Raw genomic sequence first — 18904 nt, 5'->3', positions numbered from 1 at the left:
TATCGGTATACCGGCCAGGACCTCCGAATCAGGCTTTGTTTCCGACAGGACTCCTCCCTTGCCTCCCTTGCTCTTCCCTCCACCCTGCGGCCCAGCTCGTCACCCCACTTTTTCTCGGGAGAACGAGCACCGACGCAGTGGCCTCCACTAGGACAGCCACTGGGCTCCAGAGAGACCATGGCCCGAGTCCAGTAGGCGCTGGCGGCACCTAGAACAGGCTGGCCGCGCCAGGCCTGTCCACGGCGCCCGGGGGCCCGGCGCAAGACCGTACGCACAGCCGCGGGCCGCCACTTAGGTTCTTCCCACAGCAGGGGCGGGGGGCAGGGGGGTACCTCTAACCTGCCGACTGGAATCGGGTCACTGTGGCCGTGGCGAAACTCCGCTACTTACCTAACACAGCTTCCAGAGCGCGGCCTCCGAAGCTCCTCGGGTTACCCTGGGGCTGGAGGCTTTTGTCCGGTCGGAGAGTAAGGGAACAGCGCTCTGGACTTCTGTGCCCGGAGACCAATCGTCAGATATCATTGACAGCACCTTCCTTTCATCGTGTTTTATTCCTACCTCCGCACATACGGAGGATATGCTGACAATGTAAACAAAAAAATTTAGCAGTGCCTCCAGACCCGCATGCCCTTTTATTGGACATCTAGTATTTATCTGTTCCCTGAAAGCTGTGACCGCAAAGTAAATAAAGGAGTGAGAGATGGTAAAACCTGGCAGAATTTCCGCTAGTCCTGTCGCGAACTACACGTCCCAGGAAGCCACGGCGCCAGGACGCGCGTCCACTCTGGCACCCACTCGGAGAAAGCCTTACTCAGCCGGGTCCGATGCGCGGGGCCAATCCGCTCTCCCGGCACCTTGGGCTGGAACCTGAGATGGATTCGCCCCCCAGGTGATGTTCAAGTTTTAGGAGCAACGCAAGTTTATTAGTGTCCCGAGAAAGAGGAGCAGAGTGGTTCTTTCCCATTTCAGCAGAACGACTGGCATTTTTTCAGCTGTACAAGCCCGAGCTCGGGTTGTGATTTTCCTTGGAAAAGTGGAGACCCAAGAGCCTGCCCTGCACAGCAAGAGACACCACTTGGAGCCGTTTTTGCTGCTGCTATTTGCCAACCTGCTTCTGCCCAAACCGCTGCTCATTCGGTCTACCTTTTACATTTAATTTATCCGTCGATCATTTTGATAGTCCGTCTTGTAAATGTTTAGCATTTTGCTGCTTTACTACTTCTTTCTGGGGATAGTTCCAGCATTTGCCGAGACCGGCGGAGAGAGGCGACTGAGCCCTGAGAAGAGTGAAATATGGGGACCAGGGCTAAAAGCAGCTGTTGTCCTTCCTGCGCGATATTTCTATATTCAGGCGGTGGATACCTCAGGAAATAAGTAAGTTGAGAAACAGTTGCCTAACGATTTTGGAATGCAGTTAAAGCTTATATTACTTCCTTCAAGTTCTATCCGCCCCAAAACTCGTTTCTCCACAGCAGTTTAAATTCCAGGATATTTGGGTGCTAGCCACATCTGGTTTTCACTGTCTTTCTCTGTCCCAACCAATCTTTCTCATAGCTTTAGAAATAATTCCTAATTAGCTCTTCTCTGCTCTTTATTCATAGGGATTCCCACATGACTAGAGACAACGCCCCTCCACTTTGCTAGAAGTATGATTTCTCACTACTTTTGCATAAGCTGTTATAAGAAATTTAAATCCAGTTGTTAGAAACGTGGTTGGTTTCATCTTTCTCTAGTGCTACCCTCTGTTTCCAGGTAGACAGCTGCAAATAAACACACTTTAAACCGCAAAAAGAAAAATGAAGCACTATTTGAAACTTTAGAGTTTAGAGAGAAACTATCAGAGTATGTATCTCCTGTGTGTCTGCAACATTTATTTCACTCCACTGAATTCAACAATTGAAATTATATTAAAAACTCACATACTTCTGAGATGATTGTCCTTTTTTATTGCTGACAGTGTATATTTTGTAGGGGAAAAAACTTGGGAATATGTTTTTCATAGCAAAAGAAAAGGTTATAAATAGTACAGTTGGAAAAAAATAAATACAATCAACAGCAAAAGCACTGACTCAAAAAAAATAACTTTAATAGAGTGTCACTTAGATGATACACTACTAACTAGCTTTTGTCTGCTGGGCATGATTTATAATACTAATTTTGAAAAGAATCATTGAGAGATATTTTTCAAAAGATCTTTAGATGCACCATTTAATCACAGATTTCCAGATGTGATGGGCATGAAATAAACAGTAGGTTGATAGAATATTTGTATATATTAAATGCATGAATGTATTCTATGTTTATATAGATTAGTTGTCTTAACCTATTTCCTTGCAATTTTCTAATGAAACTCTTTTATGTTATCTTGGCCATTGTCATCATCTTTTTTTTTTTTTTTTATCTCTGATCCATCATATTCTGGTACTGAAAGTATAAGAGAGAAGATATATGTTAGGGGGAGAACATGGATGAGAAGAGTAATGTTTACAGATTGGAGAGCATAATCTTTGTGCATTTCCTCCTTAAAATGATCTTTATCTTCTCTATATTATTCTTCTACCCATCACAGGTTCACATCTTCTCCAGGTGAAAAGGTGTTCCAGATTAAAATTTCGGCACCAGATGAGCAATTCACTAGAGTTGGAGTCCAGGTTTTAGACCGAAAGGATGGGTCTTTCATAGTCAGATATAGAATGTATGCAAGCTATAAAAATATGAAAGTAGAAGTTAAATTCGAAAGTCAACATGTAGCCAAATCTCCATATATTTTAAAAGGTAATTTGGAACATAATTTTTTTAAACTATTTGAATGCAATGATGTGTGTCATTTAATCAATAAAAACAAGTTAGCATGATTTTTTTTTACCAAAAAAAAAATATAGAGAGACATTTTCTACTCAAAAGCTAAATTGAGAGTTCTGGAGAGAAATGCAAGATTTGAATGGAAATTATAATTTGCCAAAGAGGAAAGAACATATTAATAGAGAATTTGCTCCCTGAAGTCACAACATTAGCAAGAATAATCCAGGTGTATACAATATGGTCATAGATAACACTTAATTGGAAGTATATGACAAGTACCTGGTTAGGTGTTATTAAAATTCGATCACTTCAAGAAGAGAGGGCTTGAAGCAAAGGGAGGAAGTTGACTGTCGGTACTTTTTTTTGTCTTTGTTCCAATATTTCCAGAGAAATTTATATATATATATGGAGAGAGGGGGAGGGAGGGAGAGAAAAAGGGAGGGAGGAGAGCACGTGTGCACAGCTGCATTACTTGGAGCCATAGCCTTCCATCTCAGTGGAGATAGTACCCTAAAACAATGGAAAAGCGGCATATATACAGAAGCACAAATATTTCTTGTTCCCCACCTCCAAAAAAGGCAAAGGTTTTAAAAAGTGTCTAGGTTCCTTTCCCACATTGCTTCAGAACCACATGGTACAATATAACCTGCTAAACCTTAAAAAAATATTCCACTGTTGACTGCTGCCTGGGTCAGGTGGGAATCTGAGAATTATATGAGAGGATTAACAATAAAATCTCAATTCAGATTCTGCTATATTGTATTAGTATTATTTCTATAAACATAATTCATTTTAATATTACTGAACTATTTTGAAGATTACCTCTTTTTGTATAATTTATGAAAGGAAAAAAAACATAGTAGGGGTTCTTAGTTTACTTGTATTGTTAATTAATGATTTACCCATTGAGGAAAATACCTGAGACACTTTAAGAAACTGTATAGGAGATCACTGAAATATTAAATTTATATCACTTGTGTCTTTCATTAAAACAGGTATACTTCTTTGATATCTTTTTACCAATGTTTGGTTATTTTTAAGTACACAGAACATAAAGAATGATGTTCTATAAAAAACACCACCCATTGGCTTTTTTTAAAACTCAAGCAAAGCAAGCCTGACTGAAAATATTACAACCTTACTGTGAAGAGCTGTCAGAACAGAAGATTGTTACTACTGATGCCCAGTGGGATAAAAATGTTTTTCTTTAAAAAAAAGTTTTCCCTCAAAATAACCTTCCTGATAACCTAGGCAAAATTTGTGAAGCCATATTATGAAGATTTGTTACCTGTTTCAAATAGTGGGTGAAATTATTATTGTATTATTTGTTGTTTGAATGTAATTAGGGCCAGTTTACCATGAGAATTGTGACTGTCCTTTGGAAGATAGAGCAGCCTGGTTACGGGAGATGAGCTGCCCAGAAACCATCATTCAGATTCAGAGAGATCTGGCACATTTCCCTTCTGTTGATCCAGAAAAGATTGCAGCAGAAATCCCAGAGAGATTTGGACAAAGACAGAGCTTGTGTCACTATACCGTGAAGGATAACAAGGTACAATTTGTGATTGAAATTTATGCTTGTCCTAGTGATTTTTTGTTTTGACCATTTGGCTAAAACTAGCTACATAGTTTTATTAAAAATAATTCTGAGGATCAATGTAATAAAGTTTACCTCAGTGAAGCCTGCCAGGACTTTTCGACTATAATAAACATTCAATTATCTTTTAGGTTTATATCAAGACTTATGGTGAACATGTAGGTTTTAGAATTTTCATGGATGCCATACTACTTTCTTTGACTAGAAAAGTAAGTATTTCTTTTCAATTATATATAATAATGTAAGCCCAGTTTTTATAATATAATTTTTCAAACTAAATAACATCAGGGGTGTTCTATTTTGGAGCCTTTTTATAATACTATTCTGAAGTTTTATGTCATGTGGGATGCCTGTGTTAACTTCCTAGGGCTGCTGTAACAAAGTACTACAAACTGCATGGCTTGAAACCTCAGAAATTTATTCTTTCACAGTTCTGGAGGCTAGAAATCCAAAATCAGCGAATTAGCTGGGCTGTGTTTCCTCTGAAACTTGTAGAGAAGAGGCCTTCTTGGCTCTTCCTGACTTCTGGTGGTGCCCAGCAATCCTTGGCATTCCTTAGTTTGAAGCTGCGTGGCTCCATTCTCTGTGTCTGTTGTCACATGGCATTATTCCTGTGTGTCTGTGTCTTCACCTCTTCTCACAAGGACATCAATCATATTGGATTAAGGCTCCACTGTGCTTTAGTATGATCTTATCTTAAATAATTACCTCTGCTACAACCCTATTTCCAAACAATGTCACTCTGAGATACTGAGGTTTAGGACTTTAGCATATCTTTTGGGAGAACATGCTCAACCCCATGACAATGCCTGAGAGAGGGAAATGACTTACAATAAAATTATTTTGGTTTTATACCTACTCTTAGTCCATAGAAGATTTGCCACATTCTGAATCCTGTTCCTTGGTATAATGTTCTTTAACAGGGTTCTAGTGAAGTACTTGACAGCGATAGTAAAACAATTTATACGAAAAACTGGATTATCATTTTTACCAATTGCTTACCAGCTATTTATTGAACAACCTGTATTCATATCTTCATTAAATTACTCATGGAAAATCATAGTGCCTTTCTTAAGATTGCAAAGCATTTACAGTGAGTTAATTCTGAACATGGGTAGTTATGTAGCATTAGTATTATGCCTCCTTTAAACTAAGACATCACAGTGCCAGCAAGTATTTCTTGCTCATCTGTATCAACCCATGGAAAAATAAGAATGTTCTCAGGACTCCAGTTTCTCAAGATAATTCTCAAACTGACCAGCAGTTCCTGCCTCTAAAAATATATCTTTTGTTTTACAAATTCCCCAGACATTTTCCCATGGCTAGGTTCTTTCAACAAATTTTTGTGCCAGTAGAAGCAATCTAGCTTGGAAATTACTTATGTTTGGCTTTAGTGTTGGGCTTCCTAAATTCAACTCCTAGTCCCATCACCTACATAAGGTGTATTTTTAAAAAGATCTCTTTTTTATTTTTAGAGAGCGGGAAAGGGAAGGAGAAAGAAAGGAAGAGGAACATTGATCAACTGTCTCTTGCATGCCCCACACTTCAGGCATTTGCATTGACTGAGAATTGAACCTGTGAGCTTTCGGTCCACAGAGCGACACCCAACCCACTGAGCCACACCAGTCAGAGCAGCCTGGGGTGTATTTTAAAATAGAAGCATCTGGTTTATTAACCAGGAAGTAGAGTTAGATTCCCAAGTGCTGTGTATTATAGTTATTTTCTAGTAATTTCTTTCTTACTGATCATCTTAGAGTCTTTTGGCAGTATTAGTACAGAGATTACCTTTATAGTTTCATCCCTACTGAAGTTTATGGGCACCCTAGAAAGGAAATCTAGTATATTTACACATATGACAGTACTCTGAGAAGCCACACCAACTATTCAAATCAAAGTAATCATCATTACCTATTATTTAGTACAATTTCTAACTTTTATTGTGTTTCATTGCTCACTGGGTATTCAAGTTGTACTGCAGGATAGAATGAGTTTGGGCAAGGTTAAAAGGCAAGTAAGTGCATGATTTCAGGTCACTAAGAACAGGGTCAAGTGGTCTAGCATTTACTTAGAGCAGAGGAAAGAGAGTATACAAGATTTAGCCCCTTTCGATGTGGCCATACCCCAGGGCCAGTGAATCCACTGCACAGCCAGCCACCCTCCCTTTCCTGCTGCAGTGAAAGCTCTATGACCCCTTTCTGTGGAGTCTGAATACAGCAAGCTGGGGGTGCCTGAGGGCTCCCTCACTAGAAAATAAGCATAGCCCAAACTGCGAGGGCTCTTTATGTGTTTGTAAAGAAGTGTACCAGGTCCTAGACTGTTCTTATTTGGGCAAGAAAGACTGCATGTAGAAGACACCTTTCCCAACAGATTGCTCAATAGAAGACATTATGCAATACAAGGAATGTGAATAAGCTCTTTGTTTTCTTTTTCTTAGGTAAGGATGCCTGATGTGGAGTTTTTTGTTAATTTGGGAGATTGGCCTTTGGAAAAAAAGAAATCCAGTTCACACATCCATCCAATCTTTTCCTGGTGTGGCTCCACAGATTCTAAGGATATCGTGATGCCTACCTATGACCTGACTGACTCTGTTCTAGAAACCATGGGCCGGTGAGAGACGGTTCGAGATGACCCAGAGCCTTAGTTTTTTTGTTTTTCTGTTTTTTAACGTGCTGAGTTTTAACCACCTTTGTGATGTGATGGTTTGGAAGGAAAACGTGTTGTACTTTCTGTCTTCCAGTGTAAGTCTGGATATGATGTCTGTGCAAGCTAACACAGGTCCTCCCTGGGAAAGCAAAAACTCCACAGCTATCTGGAGAGGGCGAGACAGCCGCAAAGAGAGACTCGAGCTGGTTAAACTCAGCAGAAAACACCCAGAACTCATAGATGCCGCCTTCACCAACTTTTTCTTCTTTAAACATGATGAAAGCCTATATGGTCCCATTGTGAAACACATTTCCTTTTTTGATTTCTTCAAGGTATGACATCTGTTACCAATCCTTTTCATTTTTCCAAATACAGTTGACCCTTGAACAATATGGGATTGAACTGCACAGGTCCACTTACAGGCTGGTTTTTCTTCAATATACAGTCAGCCCTCTATTTCCCCAGTTTCTGCATCCATGGATTCAACCAACCATAGATCAAAAACTGTATTTTCATCTAAGTCTGGGAATCCACAGATGTAGAGGGCTGACTGTGTGCACTGATGTATGGCATTTTATATAAGGAACTTGATCATCTATGGATTTTGGTATCTGTGGGGGTCCTGCAACCAACCCTTTGTGGAAACTGAGGGACAATTGTTTGGGAGGAGTCAAAACTTATACATAGGATTTTGACACTGTTGGAGGAGGATCCAGTGCCTTTAAACCCCGTGTTCAAGGGTTCACTGTGTCTTCATTTGCAGAAGACAAATCAAGGCCTATAACTTACAGGCGGTGGGAGATTTGAGCATAAAACTCAGTGACTATCAAGGCATGGGGCCCTGGGCACTGGTTTGGCAACCTGGGTCTGTACTCAGTATCCAGGCCTGGCATTAAATATACATCAAGGAGCTTGTGGCCAGAGGAGAGATCATTTTTCCCCTAATTGACCCTTTATTTAGAGCACATTTCAGCTATGGAAACTTTTTAATTAGTAAATGTATATAGGTGATTTTACAAATAATTCTCCCCAGAGTCATGTCTTGACAACAGACTGAAGAAGATATAAACCAAGTGTCTCTTATCAGGCCTTCTGGTGGGGAAATGACTTGATATCTTTCCAAGTCATCTGCCTGGGAATTCTGGAGATTAGGGCACACTTTCTGTATCTAGAATGTAGATTGCTCATGTTTCTAGGGCAGTGATCCTCTTTCTAACCAGTCCACTTTTCACTCAGTAGGACACTGCCCTGTTCTCTAGACCACTGAGTATTTTTTGAAGTCCCATGTGGTGGGGGAAAAGGTAGGCGGGGGAAGTGATTAACAAGCTTTGTCTATGCTGTACATGGCCAAAGTTGTTTTTTATTTGTATGTTTTTGATGGGTTACACAGCAGCAGGTATACTGAAAGAATGCCATAAATTGAATTGTCAGTGTTTTCATATGCATATCACAGAGATTTTTGGAATACGGTTAAAACCAAAAAAGCTAACACCAGCCATCCCTCGTCAGGGTATTCTGTCATGCCTTTGCTTTGTTCCTACCTGTTGAATTTGATACAGCTAAAGACCATTGATTAAAGACTATTGATTACCACAGTGATCAATAAAGTAGTAGAGAGATAACAAAGTCATCATAAGGAGATCTTTCCTTAAGTTGTAGTCTGAGAACAAATTATTAATTACTTTATTTAATGTAATGTATTTACTTAAAGTAATTTAATTACTTTATTAACATTGCTTCAATGTTAGACTTGTGAACTCTTCGTGAAATTTAGGAGAGCATCAAAATAAACCTTCAACTCTAAATCAGCATGTTTTATAATAGCACTTACTAAGTGGTGAAAGCAGTAGACAAAAAGTGGCCAAATCTGAGGACGGTGAGACTTTGTGTATGGAAAGAGGAAGAGAATAATCAGAGTATAAAAAAGGAAACTTAATGGAGGTCCTTATATTTTACTGCTGTTTCACAGCATAAGTATCAAATAAATGTTGATGGCACTGTCGCAGCATATCGCCTGCCGTATCTTCTAGTCGGTGACAGTGTTGTGCTGAAGCAGGATTCCGTCTACTACGAACACTTTTACAATGAGCTGCAGCCCTGGAAACACTACATTCCAGTCAAAAGCAACCTGAGCGATCTTCTAGAAAAACTTAAATGGGCAAAAGATCATGATGAGGAGGTAAGATCAGTCTCCTTGTACCCGAACATTATGGGTTTGTTTTAAATTTCTACTCAGTATGCTCAGATATAAACCCTTACCTAAAAATAGGAAGCCCCATGGACAACAAAATGCCATTCAGGATGAACACGGGCATTGTGGCTTGTATTAACTGTCCAGTCTGCACATGAAACAAAAAGCTAACCTTGACCTTGACTATGCTCTCTCTCTGAGTCAGGTTGATCTGAGCCTCCTGCACTCCTCACCTATACTAAGAACATGAAAATTAAGACAGCTAACCTGGCAGGAGGAAACTAACTGTTATGGATTTAAATGAGGGATTGCATGAAATAAACTTTGAACTAATTCCTGAAAAAAAAAAATTTTTTTTTAGAGATTTAATTTATTTATTCTTAGAAAGAGGGATAGGGAAGGAGAAAGAGAGGGAAACATCGATGACAAAGAAAAACATCGATTAGTTGCTACTTTATTTTTTTAATATGCTTTATTGATTATGCTGTTATAGTTGTCCCAATTTCTTTTCCCTTTGTTCCCCTCCACCCAGTGACCCTCCTCCCTCCAGTTGTCTGCCCCCCTTAGTCCATGCCCATTGGTTGTGCATATAGTTCTTCTCAACATCTTCCTATCTATTCCACTCCCTCTTACTATGCTTCGTAATTCCTGTACCATCTCCCTTCCTTTCACCCCTTCCCCCGCCCTGCTGACCGCGTCCCAAAATGTTCCCCACGCCTATAATTCTTTTCCCACTCTCGTTGCCTACTTAGTTTGCCTTTGTTTCAATTCCCTAGCTTCTGTTGTTGGTTGTTGTGATACAGTTTTCATTTTAATGCTCATAGTTTTGATCCTCTTTCTCCTAAACAAGTCCCTTTAACATTTCATATAACAGTGGTTTGGATCTGATGAACTACTTTGAGGCAGAGGTGCCTCCAACACCCTAGGCTCAGTTGGAAACTACTCTGTCCAGCAGAGGCTTCATGACCACGGCCCCCATTTGAATACATTTACTCAGGACATTCTATTATGTCTGGGGGAAGGAAGGTGGCTGCTCTCTCTAGGGGAGAACAGCAATCAGACCTTCCCTCATGCCTTTTATTGAGGAGGATACACATGGGAGATACAAGGTCAAAATTCATGAATCATCAATGGCTTTTAGGTGTTTAGATTACAGTTGATAATAACAGATTACAAGTACCAGTACAGAGGGCACAGTGACCAGTCTGTGTCAGGGTCTACCAAACATCTTGATGCCACACTGGTATTAGGTGCAAGGTTTCATACATTCCTTGCTAGAGATTGTTTATGTTACATTAAAGATAAGGAAAGCAGAGCAAGTTCTAAAGCATAATAAGCATTCTTTAAATCCAATTCCCATGGAAACCCTCTGAGTGGTTTTCGGTTATGTTCACGCACAGCCTTATGTTGAGACTTAAAGACAAGCACAGCCAGAATGCTGTTGGCAGGTCATGCTCCACTGGGGCTACAATTCTCTAAACCACAAGAAGTGGTTCCCTACACTCTTTCAGTTTTACTTTGCCCTGGAAGCACTTTCTCTCCCCTTCTATTCTAAATGACAGCTTCACTGGATAGAGTAATCATGGTTGTAGATTTTTGCTTTTCATTACTTTGGATATTTCTTGCCAGTCCCTTCTTGCCTGCAGAGTTTCATCTGAGAAATCAGCTGATAGTCTTATTGGGACCCCTTTGTATGTAATTCTCTTCTTCTCTCTTGCTGCTTTTAAGATTCTCTCTTTATCTTTAATTTTTGACATTTTGATTATAATGTGCCTTGGTGTGGTTTTTCCTGGGTTCAGTTTTTTTGGAACTCTCTGTGCTTCCTGGACCCGTAAGTCTATTTCCTTACCCAAGTTAGGGAAGTACTGCTTCATTATTTTTTCACGTAATTTTTTAATTTCTAGTTTTTCTTCTTCACCTTCTGACAACCCTATGATTCGGATGTTGGCCTGTTTATAGCTGTCCCATAGGTTTCTGAGCCTCTTCTCATTTTCCTCACTTTTCATTTCCTCTCTCTGCACTGGTTGACTATTTGTTCCTTCCGTATGTTCTGATTTGTTGATTTGATCCCTGGTTTTCTTTCCCTCACCACTAGTTTTGTATGTGTTTTCATTCATTTCAGCAGGACTAGCCTTCATTCCTTCCCCATCCAGTTTAAGACCTTCTGTTAGGTCTGTAAGCATTTGTATAACCAAAGCTCAAACTGTGCCTCAGAAAGATTTCCCATCTGCTGAACCATTAGATTAGATATTTGCTGGCTGGTCAGCTGCATCACCAGCATTTCTATCATGATCTGTGTCATCCTGACAGTTTTGTGTTTATCTTTGCTTCCTGGGAGGGGCTGTCACACCTCCTACGCTATAGGGAGTGGATCCCCATGCACTCGCACTACCAGGCGACTCTTCTCACCACACTGTGGCATTTTGTGGGGGGGCAGGGGTCCAATATGGATTCCTGCTGTTCACTCTCCGCTGAGAGACTGGAGCCAGCTCTGCCCCTACGCCCTCTGGACCTCACAGTCCAAGGCAATGAGGTCTACCTTCCCTGGCGTTGGAATCGTGAGCTGACGGGTTTGGTCTGCAGCCAGGGGTGTTCCCCAGGTACTTCACCTCCCCATAAATACAGGTGTCTGTGCTTACTGCCGTCCCACCACCATCGCTGCAGCCACCACAGCCAGCACAGCACCACTTTCTAACTTCATATGTTGGACTTCCATGTAGCTTTATTTTCTGGAACTTCTGGTTATTTCTGGTTTTGCAGTAGTTGTATTCCTTCTTAGTTGTTGAGGGAGACAGAGAGTGTCAGTCTAGGCCTTCATCTTGGCCGAAAGTTCAATTGGTTCTAATTCCTGAAAATTTTTAAGGCAATGCATTAAGCTTAATCCTACATTTACTTTACAAAGTTGTTGTTACCTCATTTAATGTATACCTTCTCAACAAGAGAGGCTTAATTCAGGGTTTAATATAACTTCTCAAACTTTCAAGTCTTAAAAAATCCCTTTAATTTTAACAAATATACTCTGTTAACTGTTTCCTATACCATGAAATACTACCCCCAAAGATACTTTTCCCATGATTGCCCCACTAAAATGTACTTTGAAGACCAGTTTTCATATGTTTGAATGGAGAAAAATATATTACATAAAGGATTGGTTTTTTGTTTCCACAGGCAAAAAAGATAGCAAAAGCAGGACAAGAATTTGCAAGAGATAATCTCATGGGTGATGACATATTCTGTTATTATTTTAAACTTTTCCAGGTCAGTATTTTCTAAGAAAATGACATGTAATTTATAATGGATCATATTAGTAGCAAATACTAATACTTCACTTAACAATGTCTGGAAAGTATATTTTATTAGGAGATAAATGTACATCTCTGTGGATGAAAATCAAGGACAAGCATTAAGTAAAAATGAAAATAGTAGAAAACCAAAGGTTAGCTAGTAGATAATGCTACAATATTAAAGGAAAAGGATTAATGTTAGAACCATGTGGTATGTGGTTGAGAAATTATCATCTGATTCTGTAAAATTACTGTGCATGGATTTGTATTTTCTCTTTGTACAATATTACTGCTGCCTTACCCTCTCTTTGTCTACATAGTACAATGGCTATTTGAACTGTTGTGCTGACTCCATATGAGCCATGGTTTCTCTTCGAAATCATTTTCACGGACCTAAGCATTTAGGAAACATAATCAAAGCATATCTGACAATTTGAAAGGTTCTTTGAAAAAAATGCAGTAGTAAGCAAGCAATGTGCTAATAATAATACTAGATATAAACTAAGCTATTTTTAAATCTCAGAATTGCAGATACTGAGCTCCATATCGTAGACTCTGCTACAAAACAAAGTTGGTCTTTTTTCTGGTCTACACTAGCCTTTTGCCCTTTATAACCTTTCCTAGAGGACAATAAAGGGATAGAAAAGGTGAAGGTGTAAACTGAAGGAGCAGGGGTATTTACTACATAAATTCCTAAAGATCTGTAGGGTAGTATTCATTCACTCATTTCACATATACTAACCTGTAAGCACTTAGCCCAGAGCCTGGCACAGAAGGAGCACATAATAAATGAAAATGGTGACTGATTTTGTTCAAGTCATGGTGAATAAGACAGAAATAGTCTCTGAACTCAAATTCTCAGTTTAGGGAAGATCATGTGCGCACTTATTTTCACTGCAAGGCAAATGCAGTAAAAACTAAATTAAAAAATCAAGTCATATAAATAAAGGATGAATAAAGAAAGATCTATTAGAAATAGCCATTGTCGAAAGCATAGCTGTCTCTTAGAAGCTCTATTGTTGAAAGTTTAAGGGGAGTATGGAGGACTTTCCCTGTTGTAACCTGACATGTGAGTTAAATGGGACCATAATCTAGCAAATTCCAGCATATCTAATTTGGTAAATATAATTTAAACATGTTATAAGGAATGCTTTTTGTATTGTTGCATACTCAGGAATATGCCAATTTACAAGTGAGTGAGCCCCAGATCCGAGAGGGCATGAAGAGGGTAGAACCAGAGACTGAAGATGACCTCTTTCCTTGCACATGCCATAGGAAAAAGGTAACCAGAAGTAGCCAATGTCAGAGTAACAACTAACTTTAATCCAAGCCTGCATTTATTCCTTTAGTCATTCAGTCAGGCAACAACTATTTGAGTTTCTCCTAGAGCCTCCAAGCAATTCATTCTACCAGAGAGATAGATATAATAGATAATAACAAGGTGAAAGAAAGGATGCTAAGATGCAGCTAACTGAGAAGATGTAGGAGCTCCCAGCAAAGTAATAACAAGGCAAAAGAAAGAATGTTAAGATGCAGGTTACTGAGAAGACGTAAGAACTCCCAGCAAAGTGGAGGAAAGTCTTTTTTAATGTGAGAATTCAGATCTCATGGCATTTGAGTAGATGTCTAATGTTTTAAATGTATTTTCTCTTGTATCATCTAACAGCCTCATCTTCCTGTGAGATAGTTTTGGTGAAGTTCATCATCCCAGTTTAGAGATGAATAAATATATAACCATGATTATTCATGTTAGCAGATTATTCATAAGAAGCAATCTCTGTTGATACCACTACATAGTGATTTTGTTTATAAAAGGCAAATTCACATAGAGACTTTTCAGGCAAAAAGGCCTTTGAGGTCATCCAGTAAATGCCTTCATTCTATGGTTATCAAAACTGATCCCAAAGAAGAGGTCAGTTCAGAATCAGCTAGCTGAATTATGGCAAATCAAGGACCAAACCAGTCTCTTATCTTCAAATTGTGTGCCTGGTTGTGTATAAAGACAGTACATAAGGGAAAGGTTGTTTTGATTATAGTTGTTTTTAGTTTGAAGGAATGTACATTGTATAAAACTGTGATTTATATATATATGTATATATATATATTATATGATATATATTGACATTTTTAAAGCAACATCATAATAATCAGAATTTTGGTTGTATCATTTTTGTTTTGTTTTGTTGAGAACTGATTTGCCACCAAATAGCTTTTCAAAGTGATACATCATCAACCAACATTAACTCCTGCCAATGCTGTGAAGCCATTAAATTAATTAAAGCCAGTGGCAAAACAAATTGCCAGAATTGAAAGGTACCCTCTCACAAAATTAGTGATTTGGTATCAGAATGTTTCTGTGTGCTCCAAATGAGACTGGACAGCTTCCTCTGTGCATCCTCTTTTTATTTTTTGTCTTTGTGTAAGAGCTTTGAAGGGCGTCAAATGATTCCACTGATTCACTGACCATTTATAATACAAGGCCCTTTACAATTATACAGACCCTTAGATATTTGGGTTCAGCATCAGTAGCCCTATAAAACTCTACCTGTGGGTGATTCCAAAAACAGTTCTAGACCCTACAAGTCTATGGCATTAACTTGGCTTTTTTTCCCCCGTCTTTCATCTTCAAGAGAAAACTAATGTAAGCCTTCCTAACTATATATGACTTCTTAATGGCTCTAAATATTTTGCTTCTTAATTTCAGACCAGAGATGAACTCTGATATGCAACATACCTTCCCTTCTAATAATGGTGTTCTGAAGACTCTTCTTAACTGAAAAGATCTTTTTTTTTAATATTAATTTTCATGGACAATATAAACTTTGCTATGTGATTGGGTTATGAAGATATGTTTCTTCTTATTGTGCAGTATCCCCATAACTGTTCTGTAAAGCACATTTTTAGAATTTTATAATAAAGCCACTTTTATTTTAAAGGCCTATGTTATACCAGTTATTATCTGTGTTTGTATCACAAAGCAGTAAAAGCAGAGGGAGTCTGGGTCCTAGACTCAGTGTGGAGCATCACAGCAGTTACCACCTACCCAGACATGTGGTTTACATAACAAAGCAATAAACCTCTGTCTTGTATACACTATTATTATGAATTTCAGTCACTCACAGTCAAACCTAATTCTAACAAATACATTTTACAAGGCCTTTCATAATCTGATCTCTGCCTGAATCTCTAATCAAATCTCTCACCACTTACTGATTATGTACACTGTAGCCCAGCAAAACCAATCCATTACCATTCTTTCAATGGCTTGTTTCTTATCATCCTTGTGTATGCTTTCCCCTTGGTCTGGAATGCCATGACCCTCTCTTATTCCTCTGGCTTAGATAGCCTTGAATGCTCATTTCAGGAATCAATCCTCTGAATCTTCCCATCTACACACTTGTACCATTGTGTTTACCATGGTGGTCATCTAGTTGGTTGTCTCCTTCCCTTATGAGATTTTAAGCAACTTGACTACACAGACGATGCTCTTCTATTTAATCTAATGAAGTACCTCCAAATAGAAAGGCTTAATAAATATTGAATGGGTAAATGACTAACTGAATGAAAATCATTTTGAAATGTGATTAAGAATTTAAAAGGAACTGGAAATCTTAAAACTGAACAATGATACAAGTGGGGGATCCTATCCCCCAACACTAGGTAGTGTTCTAGGAGCCCACCTCTATGGGTGTACCAGCTAGCATTGTGAGAGGCTTTGTTTGGCTTCAGTGAATATTTTTTTGAAGACTTTTAACATGTTTGCCCATTTCGTGATGGGTGATTTACAAGCACACCTCACACACTATGCAGAATGTTCAGCAGTTTTTGACCAAAAACAGTGCGACCCCTATGCCCCACTCTCCCTATTCACCTGACTCAGCCCAAGTGACATGTTTTTTGTTTCCCTCAGATGAAAAAAGTCCTTTTAAGGGACAGCAGAAGTACTAATAGGCATCAAAATTAACAAGTTCAAAAACTGTTTTGAGCAGTGGGAAAAACATCTTGATAGGTATATTGCATCAAATGGAGAGCACTTTGAAGGTGACTGAAATTTAAACATATAAGAATAAATATGCAATTTTTAATAAATAAATTTTGGGGGTTTTTGGGTCCCCCTTCTATAATGTTTTACAAATTCCTTTACCTAATAGCTTCTCTTCCATCCATCTTGCTGTTGAATAGTCTAAGAAATTTTTTATTGTGTTGTATCTTATATACAAAAAAATATCATGTATCTGCTACTTAAAATAATTATAAGAAAACATCCATATAACTACTAATAAAGATCTTTACTTGACAAATTTAATCAGACTCCTGACCCTTCTAAGCCCATTGTAGGGACATCAGCTATTCTCTTTAAAAAGTTGCAAAGGTCTGCTGAAAGGTATTGTCAGGGGACTAGGAGGGGGGAATGTTACAGTCACTCAGTGATTTACAAGCTGAGAGACTCCAGCTCAGCTCCTTCCCATAGCCCCTATCTTCTTCCCATCTGCTTGTGACTTGTTTATAACTCTTGTGAAGTTATATTTTACAGGATATATAGCCTTTTGAAGATAAATTGCTTTACAGAGAATTCGACCCTGACTAGAGAGCTGTGCTGCTGCAACCGGAGATAATTTTCTGGCTCTGTGAACTTTTGGCCCTGCAAACTTCTGTTCCTGTTACTGCTTGACACTCCTGCAGCCCTATCCTGCCACGTACCCCCCCCCCACTTCCCAAGGCTCCTTCCCACCAAAGAAGGGGCAAAAACCCTATATAAACCCTGCCCTAAACCCCATTCGGGGTCGGTGCTTGTTAGAGGCCTCCTCAGGTCTCAGCCCAACCACCAGTAATAAACTTTTGCTTACTTTATACACTGCCTCAGTGTTCAGTCTCTCTTGTGTAGATGCAACACCATCAGTGCACTTCCTTATAAAATCAAGTTTCAGTCCCCAATCTGGTACTCAAGATGGCGGCAAGTAGGTGGAAGTTGAACCAACTTGCTCATGCCCGCAGCACGGATTTTCACTTGATCTCCCAATGTATGACTTGACCAATCAATGGAATCTTAGCTGATATGAATTTTTGAAGTGCAAGGAGAGCCAGGCAGTTGCTTAGAGATGCAATGTGGATGCCATGTAGGGACCGTTTTAAAGAGGGGAGCCAAGACCTGGCTGGGGATGGACTTCACATGCATGCACAGCTGCCCTGCCAGCAAAAAGTCCAGATTGAAAGCAGTTTGTGCCTATTAGGTCCAGCTGGCCAGGAAGAGCAGAAGGCTCAAGCAAAGGAATTGTGGGACTCCACCCATCATGGCTGGTGAGTGGGGTACTGAGTTTATAACTGAGGGATTGTGTCTGAGCCCCTGAGAAAGCAGCAAGTTAGGAGCTGGACAGCAAGAGCTCAGCGCCTGAGATTCTTTGCTGTCAGGCAGGGCCACTCTCAATGCAGAATACAAACCTTTGGGAAGAGGAAGGCATGTCCAACTCCCACCTGCAGGACTGCAAACTCCACAGAACAGTAAGGCCAGGCTCAAGAAACCCCTGCAGGGTGCATATCTGCAGGAGAAAGAAAATGTCCAAAGGAGCTCTTTAATGAACTTTTATCAGGTGCTATGCTGGCTCCTCCCCAGGCCATAGTCCACTGAAAACAGCAGAGCAGAGGGATTAGACATTGACACAGCAAGATGTATTCAGGACCCTGCCCAACCTCAGCTCTCACAGAGAGCTGCCATCAGCACCAAGCAGGAAAGAACTGACCCTTTTACACAGATTGGTTGCTTACATGAAACAGACAGCTAATTCATCAGAAACTATACATTATTGGAAATAATTCAGGACATACCAAGACGTGTGGCCCAGGGGCAGGGGAACACACCCACCATCTTCCCTGAAGACTGAACAGTGCCTCTGGGGGGGAAAGAGGGTGATCCAGGGATGCCACCTTCCCAATCGCACCAGATGTCCCCTCTGGAGGCAGGTGGAGGTGGTACTAGCAGTACTGTTGGATGTTACATGAACCACCCCTGGGCCTTGTGCTGGTAAAAAGCCAGCAGGGCAGAACAGGGAGGACCAGCCAAGCCTAAGGAGACAGCCACAGATAGTGGATCGCTTGTATCCTCGAACAGGTTGCCTAAAGGTAGACTGGGACATGAGCTGACATTAACAGGGATGGATCCTGAAGGCGAAAACAGTAGTCAAACAAACACTAGAATCTCCTGAGATGAAATCCACCTCATTCTTTTTCATTATTTGCATTGTTTTTTCTGCTGCATAGCTATATGACATTGTTTCATTATCTTCAATTTTGTTTCTATTTCATTATTTTTATTATTTTTATTTTTATATATTTTCTATTTTTATATTTTATTTTTGTTTTAATTCAAATCTCATATTTTACTCTTCCCTT

General features: G+C 39.7%; 2 protein-coding genes across 9 annotated transcripts in view; one reads left to right on the top strand and one right to left on the bottom strand.

Annotated features, from left to right (window-relative positions):
• The window catches only part of BIVM (basic, immunoglobulin-like variable motif containing), a 41217-nt gene extending 40297 nt beyond the window's left edge, over positions 1 to 920 (bottom strand). Inside the window, exon 1 of one of the 3 annotated variants that reach the window (XM_090258693.1) lies at positions 391 to 920. The gene's annotated coding sequence lies outside the window, so the exon portion shown is untranslated. The remainder of the gene's footprint in view (positions 1 to 390) is intronic. The other 2 variants (XM_090258692.1, XM_090258690.1) reach the window with 2 other exon arrangements.
• On the top strand, positions 616 to 17368 carry POGLUT2 (protein O-glucosyltransferase 2). Of its 6 annotated transcripts, none has more exons than XM_090258685.1 (10): positions 623 to 1374; positions 2570 to 2775; positions 4149 to 4354; positions 4531 to 4608; positions 6834 to 7006; positions 7137 to 7374; positions 9012 to 9221; positions 12402 to 12491; positions 13692 to 13799; positions 17039 to 17368. In XM_090258685.1, the coding sequence occupies exons 1-10, from the start codon at positions 1193 to 1195 to the stop codon at positions 17066 to 17068; spliced, it is 1521 nt and encodes a 506-aa protein (XP_090114811.1). In that variant the 5' UTR covers positions 623 to 1192; the 3' UTR covers positions 17069 to 17368. The 6 variants fall into 6 exon arrangements, with proteins under 6 accessions (XP_090114815.1, XP_090114811.1, XP_090114810.1 ...); XM_090258687.1 differs by having other exon boundaries at positions 624 to 1374; positions 17087 to 17368; XM_090258688.1 differs by having other exon boundaries at positions 624 to 1374; positions 17052 to 17368.
• The last annotated feature ends 1536 nt before the right edge of the window (positions 17369 to 18904 follow it).

This window comes from Furipterus horrens, unplaced genomic scaffold, assembly GCF_987537825.1.
Source record: "Furipterus horrens unplaced genomic scaffold, mFurHor1.1.pri manual_scaffold_12, whole genome shotgun sequence".
NCBI lineage: Eukaryota > Metazoa > Chordata > Mammalia > Chiroptera > Furipteridae > Furipterus > Furipterus horrens.
This window is presented reverse-complemented; position numbering and strand designations above follow the sequence as displayed.